Source organism: Brassica rapa, chromosome A06 (assembly GCF_000309985.2).
Source record: "Brassica rapa cultivar Chiifu-401-42 chromosome A06, CAAS_Brap_v3.01, whole genome shotgun sequence".
Classification (NCBI taxonomy): domain Eukaryota; kingdom Viridiplantae; phylum Streptophyta; class Magnoliopsida; order Brassicales; family Brassicaceae; genus Brassica; species Brassica rapa.
This window is the reverse complement of record NC_024800.2, coordinates 7373940-7382890: the sequence shown is the minus strand read 5'-3', so window position 1 is coordinate 7382890 and position 8951 is coordinate 7373940. Positions and strand designations below refer to the sequence as shown.

Below are 8951 nucleotides of genomic sequence, written 5' to 3'. Positions count from 1 at the left end.
ATTACCATTTTTCACTAAAACAAAAAAAGACGGCTTATCTCCATAATGTAACATTACTATTTTGTAAAAAAGAAATTATATATAATTTCGAAAATAATAAATAATATGTAAACATACACCATAAAAAATGGAAATACTACATTAAACATATGTAAAATTACCATTTTACATTTAAAAATAAAAAATATATGTAAACATACAACATAAAAAAATGGAAAAACTACATTAAACATATGTAAGATTACCATTGTTCACTAAAAAAACGGGTTATCTCCATAATGTAATATTACCATTTTATTAAAAAAAGAAAAAAAAACATAAATATAACTATTTGACTATTTATCCAAGTTCTTCTATTAAACATTGCCGTTTTACATTAAAAATGGAAAAATACGTAAAGATTTAAACATCTATCTTAAAATATAAAATATAGACATTAACTAAATATAAAGTATAAGAAAGAGAAATACTCAATATATAGAAAAAAATAATAAGTAAATGTTATAAATATATAAATATACGAATTATATATACAATAATAAGTAAATGCACAATTTTAAAAATGGAAAGAGTACATTAAATATTAAACATCTATCTTAAAATGTAAAATATAGATATTAAGTAAATAGAAAATATAAGAAAAGGAAATACACAATTTAAAAAAATGGAAAAATACATTAGTATTTAAACATCTATCTTAAAATGTAAATCAATCTTAAAATATAAAATTATTAGTAAATAGAAATTATAGGAAATAGAAATACACAATATAAAGAAAAATAAATAATAAGTAAATATATAATATAAGTGAATACCAAATTTAAAAAATGGGAAATTACATTAAGATTTAAAAATATATATTAAAATTTAAATATAGATATTACGTAAAATGAAAGTATAACAAATGGAAATATACAATTTAAAAAATGGAAAACGTACATTAAGATTTAAACATCTATCTTAAAATGTAAAATAGAGATATTAAGTAAATTAAAAGTACAAGAAATGGAAATACATATACAGGAAAATAAATAATAAGTAAATAATGTAAATATATAATATATGAATTATATATGTAATAATAAGTAAATACACAATTTTTTTAAAAATTGAAAAAATTCATCAAGCATTAACATCTATCTTAAAATGTAAAATATATAATATAAGTAAATACACAATTTAAAAATGGAAAAAGTACATTAATATTTAAATATCTATTTAAAAATATAAAATATAGATATTACGTAAATAAAAATGTAAGAAATGGAAATAAACATTTTAAAAAATGGAAAAAGTACATTAAGATTTAAGCATCTATCTTAAAATGTACTTCTATCTTAAAGTGGTAGTAAATTATATAAAAATGGAAATACCACATTAAACAAAAAAAAATGTATAGTTTTACATCAAAAAAGTCCCTATAAAACTCATTATTCCATCCACATCAATCTCACACTATTAAGGAAAATTTCAAAGCACTCGAGCAAAAAAATGGTTTCACTATCAACTCTTGCCGTACCAAAAACCTTTAATGACCTTGAATGAGATTTTTTTATAACAACAAACTTTTTGTTATGTGGATTCATTGTTGGGAAACCCACAACTTCCAAAAGCCAAACTTATTCATGGGAATTGAATTGTTTTTCATAGACTCAAAGGTATTCTTACAAATTTAAATTAATCTAATCCATAATTTTATTGTTAATATTCATACTAACTCTTTCATGATCAAACCATTTCAGTTAATAACCATTCAAGCGTTTATCCCGAAACACTTCCTTCCTCGCCGAATCAAGTATTGGTTCATATTGGTTTAGTATTGTTTTTGGTTTACTAACCGGTTTAGGATGGTCCTATTGTAAATATAATTTAAGTTGGTTTAGCATATATTATGTTTAAAATAACTTAAATTAAATAATAATAATAATATTATGCTTAAAATATAATTTTAGAGACTTTGAAAATATAGTTTACAGAACATTATAGGTGATGAATTTAATTTATTAAATTCGTTTATTACTTAAAACTAAGTTTTAAAAAAAACGTACTGAGTTATAAATATCAATGATGGATTGGTGAGTATAACATGAAGACAAAAATATAAATATCTGATTTTCAAGATAAGAAATTCAGCTTTTATTCAAATACTCAATATATAATATCTTAAATTATTTTTTAAAAAATATACATAATTTATATATTTAGATTAATCTTCCAAACTTAAACTATTATATTATATATGAATAATGTTTTTAAATAAAAATAATTTCTGATTTAAAATAAAAATAAAAACAACAAATGTTTATTTTCAAATAATGGATGTAATTTACATTATAATATCATTTAACAAGTATTAGATACGTTTTGATATATCATTATTTTCTATTTCCAGAAAACAATAAATTGTTAAACATCAATATCATCTAGGTTAAGTATACGAACAACAAAAATTCAAACATCACAAAAAATATTTACATAACCATTATAATACAATAATTTAATCAAAAATACAATTAAAAAAATATTAAAAATAATAGTTATATACTTAATATTTGAAAATAAAAGATATTTTTGCTAAAATTGTACCTACCTGGCCAAGGAGATCGACCATCATTTTACGGATCGATCGAATGTTGAGCATGTGGTCGATCCAAAAATACTCTGCAGTTTAATAAAATCTCTAAAACATTTATTCCAACACTCAAAAGATAGTTTTGTTAAATATGATAACTAGATAGCCAATAAAATTACAAAAAAATATTTAAATAGTAAAAAATATGTTAATTTAACGTGTTAAAATTTAAAATAAATTTTAATTATGACATGCATTTTAACATTTATATAAATATAAATCATAGCCTAAATATAAATAATTTAACAACTTCAATTAGAAAAAAATAAAAATCCCGGGCGTAGCCCGGGTTAATCCCTAGTAAAGTTATAAAACCCACGTTTGCTGGAAATTGGGCGTTACAACGTATATAATATTTGGGCCTGTTTCGGATCCAAATCCGGATCCTACCGAATCACCTCAGGGAAACGGGTCGGCGTCTGATCATCTCCAGCTTTTAATAACAGTGGAAACTCGAGACTTGCTGCGAAGATATCGAAGAAGGAGAAGATGTCAAGCTAGCTAATCGGATCTCGTTTCTAGCGGGAAGATACTGAAACTCTTGAGTTGGATTCTCGTGAAAGCTATATCAAATGGCTACCGTTGCTTCTAAGCTCTATTCAGGTCTTAACTTCCTCTCTGATTAGAAAACCCTAACACATAGTATGAAAACGATTCTGATTGTTTTCGCGCAGACGATGTTAGTCTTCTAGTGTTGTTACTCGATACGAATCCCTTGTTCTGGAGCAATAGATCGACTACATTCTCTCAGTTCCTATCTCATGTAAGTAAGTGTTGTTCTTTCGAATTACGTTGTGAATGATTTCGTTTTGTGTTCTTGATTTTGCTGTTTTGTTACGGTAGGTGCTTGCTTTTCTGAACGCGGTTTTGGGGTTGAATCAACTGAACCGAGTTGTAGTGATAGCTACTGGGTACTGTTCGTGTGATTACATCTATGATTCGTCTTTGACATTGAGTGGGAACTCTGAGAGTGGTAGAACTGGAATGCCTGCTCTTTTTGGCTCTTTGCTTGAGAAGTTGGAAGATTTTATTGACAAAGATGAGGAGCTTATCAAGGAGCAGGAGCATGATGAGAGGATAGCTTCTTCTCTCTTGTCAGGATCACTCTCCATGGCTCTTTGCTGTATCCTTTCTTGAAAATAATGATTCATTTAGTATTTGATCACTCTTCTTTGTGTGTTTTACTGGCAAGTGAAGGCCTTGTCTGTATGCTACATAACATCATGCTAATGATCTTAAGGCCTAGCGTCCTCTTAAGTTAGAAAAAAACTGATAGCATTTTAAGGTTGCTATGTGTGTTCTCGGCTAAACCTATAGCAAAGCTCTAGGGAAAACTCACCTTTTTTGTTTTCTTTGATTTTCCGGCTAGATATACAGAGGATTTTCCGTTCTGGACATCTTCATCCCCAGCCTCGGGTGCGTGTTCAGTATGATATACATCTCAATCAATTGTATTGGATAATAGTTCTCATCTTGATTGCTTTGTAGAAGTCTTCAGCTTAGAGCTCGTACCTCCTGATATTTGATTGCATCTCTTTCAAATAGAACTGATTGTGCTATTGGCATGTATATGAAATACAGATTTTATGCTTGCAAGGCTCCCCTGATGGCCCTGAACAGTACGTTTGCTTCTATATCCCTTTTCTACTTGCAATATCATCTCCTGTTTGTCTGGTCTCATGAAGGATGTTGTTCTTCTTTTCAGATATGTAGCTGTTATGAACTCTATCTTCTCTGCCCAACGCCTAATGGTACTCTTTGTTTTCATTAGTTCTTTGGGATTTAAGGTTTCTCAATAATTTCAAAGATCTGTACCTCAAGTGACTTGGTTATTTAGGTCCCCATTGATTCCTGTTACATAGGTACACAGAACTCGGCGTTTTTGCAGCAGGTAATATCATTTCTCCCTAGAATCTTCTTAAATCTTCAACCCCTCAACCTATGCATTAGTTTTTCATCATCTGTGGCATATATGTAGGCATCTTACATAACCGGCGGTGTACATCATGCACCAAAACAGTTGGATGGGCTGTTTCAGTTTCTTACGGTATGCTCTCAGCTAAAGTCCAAACACAAAACTATTACATGTGTACTGTGTAGTTTTATGTCTCTCGGTTACATTAGCGTAATCGAAGGGTCCTAACTTTCCTTTGTTCTGTTTTGCATAAAAAGACGATCTTTGCTACTGATTTGCACACCCGTAGCTTTGTACAACTTCCTAAACCCGTAGGCGTTGATTTTCGAGCATCGTAAGTGACACATATAGAACTCTTACAGTCTTCCTCCGCATGTTTTTAAGTAAGAGATGGTAAAATGTAAACAAACAAAAAACTCGCAGGTGTTTTTGCCACAAGAAGACTATCGATATGGGGTATGTATGTTCGGTATGTCTGTCCATTTTCTGTGAGCATCACAAGAAATGTTCGACGTGCGGGTAAGAGATATTGACCCATTCTTGTTCTTTCTCAATATAATAAGCTATCAAGAAGTTGTTTGATTCTAGTATCCATAAACTGAATTTGCAGGTCAGTTTTTGGTCAGTCTAAGCTTGATGGTGCTTCAACTGTCAGTGATAAGAAGAGAAAAGCTCCTGATTCTTAAAAGTCATCTTTTACGCTGGAGACACTTCAAAATTTGCTTAGTATTTATTTACGTATTGTAGTCTTTGCGTTGATTTACAACAATCTATGAAGAAAAACACCAAATTGAAAAATCAACTTAATTACAGTTTTGATCAAATCACCTATAGTGCCCTAGTGATTTGAGTTTATTTTTGCAAAGCTCTGACATGAACAAACAATACTCGAATACCTAGAGATTGAACTAGACTGTTCAAAGGCATTTGTGTTGCCAAAGACACCCCATTCTGAAACCCGAGTCCTCGCAACCAACCAGTCGTCTGTCATCAGCATACAATAAATTTGGTAAGCTGTGTGTACTTTTGTCTGGTTTAATTAACCTTTAGGAGAGATAGTACAGAGTTAGGACTTGGACTGATTAGTGTAAGAAACTGATCTTGTACTAGGTTTCGATATTGATGAATCAGAGAGATATTAGTCTGATAACTTTTCTTTTCAAAACTGCCTTAAATGTTGAATCATGAAGACTCGAACCTTAAATCGTCCTTGTAGACAAATAACGAGATTAGAAAATATGAAGTGTGGATGTGGTAATGGTTTTCTTGCGTAACAGAAAGGAACTTTAGGACCTGAAATGTGTACATGTAAACTAAACTGAGTGTTAACAAATCGTCCTTTCTCATAAATGGAGGGGGAAAAAAATCTAATAGGTATCCAATTCCATTTTTTCTAAGGCAAGTATATTAAAAAAAATATGAAACAAATATAAATAAATAAAAGAGGGATGGGCTGATGTGGTCGTATCAAAATTGTGGCTCCGATAGCCTCTGTGATTAATAGAGATCTCGTTGTCGCATCCGCCACCATGTGATGTGGCTGATTTCCCCTATTATCCCAACCATTTACTTTTACAATTTTCATGTGTGAACTTTCTAAATTTTCAGTAAAGGTGTATTATTATTTAATCAAATTACAACCAATCAATCATCTAATGGAAAAGGAGTAAACATAAACTACCTGATGATTGATGAACTATTTACAGAAATTAATTCAGGATATATAGATATTTGTTTCTTATAAAATCCAGGATTAAAGTTCTTAACAACCAGATTTGTTTAGGGGCAAAGAGCAATAAAACAGGGACGGAGATGATGAAATAAATAAATAAAAACAAAAAAATATCTTCTCAATAATTACAAGACACTCAATATCTTTTTCATAAATTCTAACGTCGCCCCCACTTTATCCACAGATCGGATCTTTGTAGACGAATCGCGTGAGGTACACCGCAAAGAAACGAGCGTGAAGGGTTAGGTTAGGTTAGCTCACAGCCACAAGATTATCTGTCTCTCACCTTCTCGAAATTTCCATAGAGATTAAAAAAAATATAGAAACTAGCATCTGACGTGGCAAAGCACGGCTATATTAGCACTTGCCCTTTCTAGTATGTTCTCCTCACTGTCTCCTTCCTAATCTCTTCTTCTCTAACTATTAATTTTTTTGTTTTTGCTTCACTTTCTCGGAGATAATCTTCCTGTTTCCAGGAGTTTGATTTCCCCTGGAAAAAAAAACAGAACTAGTCACACTTTTTTTTATCTATTAACTGTGCTGAGATCTGAAGAAAGCTTGCAGATACTGTTACATGGCTGCTCCGGTAATTAACTTTCTTCTTTTGGAAAACAGATTTGATTTAATTAAAGATGTGTTAGCTTGCGAATTGCTTTGTAAGCTATTTAGTTAATTGCTTTAGTTTTATACTGTAGGATCGAAGTGAGGATGGAAGTAGCAATGTAGAGAATGGAAGTTGCAATTCAAATGAAGGAACCAATCATGAAACCAGCAGTTGTCGGATCGCAAACGCTGCTAAGGTATCAGCTTTATTAAGACAGGTTCCACTGTCGGAGATTTTTTTTTTTTTTTTCATTTGCTGAACTCTCTGTGTATTGTTCTTTAAGGTTAGGAAGCCGTACACAGTATCTAAGCAGAGAGAGAAGTGGAGCGAGGCAGAGCATGAGAGGTTCCTTGATGCTATCGAGCTTTATGGTCGTGCTTGGCGGCAAATCCAAGGTATTCTTTCAGTTTTGTTTTGCTTTGACAGAAGGCAACTTTCTAGCTTGAGGTAGTTCTGAGTTAGTGTTGATTTTTTGGTGCAGAACATATAGGTACGAAAACAGCTGTTCAGATCAGAAGCCATGCTCAGAAGTTTTTCTCCAAGGTCTTGTCTATATACATACATCATCTCAAACATTAGTATTACTTATCTAGCTGGTTTTTTAATCTGACTTTTTTTCTGTTTGATCCATTTGCAGGTGGCTCGTGAAGCTGACAGTGGTAGGGACGGCTCGGTTAAAACGGTTGTGATCCCGCCTCCTCGTCCAAAGAGGAAACCAACACATCCTTATCCTCGGAAGTCGCCTGTTCCATATGCTCAGTCTCCTTCCTCTAATTTGGAGAAAGGAACAAAGTCTCCAACTTCTGTGCTATCACCATTTGATTCAGAGGATCAGGTCAACCGATGCTCCTCTCCTAACTCGTGTACCAGTGACATGCAGTCCATAGATAAGAAGAATGACTATGCAACATCCAAGCAATCTTTTAAAGAGGATGATGCTGTAACCGGTTCAAAACCCATATCTAGCATTATGCTTTTTGGGAAGATTGTCCTAGTGACGGGTGAATCTCACAAAACATCTTCTTCCAGAGAGGACTCAGGTGTTGATCACAAATCAACGACGGGTCAAGATTCTAGGCACGTCGACACTGCTTTATCTCTAGGGGTATGGGATACGTCATGTACCGGTTCCAACGTGTTTGGCTCGGTCACAGAAATTTCAGACAACTTGGAGAAGAGTGCAGAAGCACGGAAACGGCTAACCTCGTTAGAAAAACAAGAACCTTGTTATCGTGCAAATGGGTTCAGACCATACAAGAGATGCTTATCAGAAAGAGAAGTGACATCGTCCTTGTCCTTGGTAGCTTCAGAAGAAGAGGGAAGCCGGAGAAGAGCACGTGTATGCTCGTAGCCTAAGAACACGCCATCTTGTACAGTTGCTACAAAACCACTTTTAGGATTGATACTGATGGGTGGAAGGGCATATCATTGTTAGAGATTGGAGAGGAAGCAAATGCACTTGTGATGAAGTTTCATCCACTGTCTAACATTAAAAAAAGACGGTTCCTTTTTTTTTTTTGCTTCATAGACAAGTGTATTTGTCCAATCAACTGATTGTAACTCTATTCCAAGCTTAAGCATCGTTTCATGAATAACAGTCAGGAGATTTGTCAAAGGTTATGATTACAAAAGAGTGAACATTTAACCAGCTTAATAAGCCAACCATGAAGAAGGCAGAAGACAAGAGGGAAGGGACTTCGGCTAATTGAAACTTTCTACAGGGCCCAGATCTAAACATTCTAGGCCCATTGGTATATAAGACCACCTACAAATTGGAACTTTCTTCAGGGCCAGATCTAAACATTCTAGACCCATTGGTATAGGGCTGGGCAAATAAACCGAACCCGAAAATCCGAACCGAACCCGACCCGATAAAAATGAATCCGAACCGATCCGAACCCGACATAAAAACCGAATGGATCTTGTTTTATGGTATTTCGGGTTATGGGTATTATCCGAACCGAACCCGAATCTAAATGGATACCCGATAGAACCCGAAACATTCAAAATTTCCAAAAAGAACTTGTACCAAACATGATCTCAATTCCTAATATGTATTCAAAATATA

General features: G+C 32.8%; 2 protein-coding genes across 3 annotated transcripts; both read left to right on the top strand.

Moving 5' to 3' along the window:
* Window positions 1–2980: 2980 nt before the first annotated feature.
* LOC103872598 (general transcription and DNA repair factor IIH subunit TFB4) lies at window positions 2981–5392 on the top strand. The gene is made up of 11 exons (XM_009151029.3): window positions 2981–3235; window positions 3307–3395; window positions 3476–3755; window positions 4002–4048; window positions 4214–4251; window positions 4338–4383; window positions 4470–4523; window positions 4611–4679; window positions 4805–4881; window positions 4971–5066; window positions 5158–5392. The coding sequence occupies exons 1-11, from the start codon at window positions 3205–3207 to the stop codon at window positions 5231–5233; spliced, it is 903 nt and encodes a 300-aa protein (XP_009149277.1). The 5' UTR covers window positions 2981–3204; the 3' UTR covers window positions 5234–5392.
* Window positions 5393–6613: 1221 nt separating this feature from the next.
* EPR1 (protein REVEILLE 7) lies at window positions 6614–8498 on the top strand. 2 transcript variants are annotated; one of them, XM_033292955.1, is made up of 5 exons: window positions 6614–6865; window positions 6975–7079; window positions 7151–7278; window positions 7365–7426; window positions 7521–8498. In XM_033292955.1, the coding sequence occupies exons 2-5, from the start codon at window positions 7009–7011 to the stop codon at window positions 8232–8234; spliced, it is 975 nt and encodes a 324-aa protein (XP_033148846.1). In that variant the 5' UTR covers window positions 6614–6865; window positions 6975–7008; the 3' UTR covers window positions 8235–8498. The 2 variants fall into 2 exon arrangements, with proteins under 2 accessions (XP_033148846.1, NP_001288892.1); NM_001301963.1 differs by having other exon boundaries at window positions 6854–6865; window positions 7167–7278; window positions 7521–8234.
* The last annotated feature ends 453 nt before the right edge of the window (window positions 8499–8951 follow it).

Excerpts from the sequence above, each read along its gene's own strand:
- LOC103872598 (XM_009151029.3), top strand. The coding sequence starts at position 3,205 with ATGGCTACCGTTGCTTCTAAGCTCTATTCAG. Across the intron at positions 4,049-4,213 it reads ATCTTCATCCCCAGCCTCGG|ATTTTATGCTTGCAAGGCTC; the intron begins GTGCGTGTTCAG and ends TATGAAATACAG. Across the intron at positions 4,524-4,610 it reads ACTCGGCGTTTTTGCAGCAG|GCATCTTACATAACCGGCGG; the intron begins GTAATATCATTT and ends GCATATATGTAG.
- EPR1 (NM_001301963.1), top strand. Across the intron at positions 7,279-7,364 it reads TGCTTGGCGGCAAATCCAAG|AACATATAGGTACGAAAACA; the intron begins GTATTCTTTCAG and ends TTTTTGGTGCAG. Across the intron at positions 7,427-7,520 it reads CTCAGAAGTTTTTCTCCAAG|GTGGCTCGTGAAGCTGACAG; the intron begins GTCTTGTCTATA and ends ATCCATTTGCAG.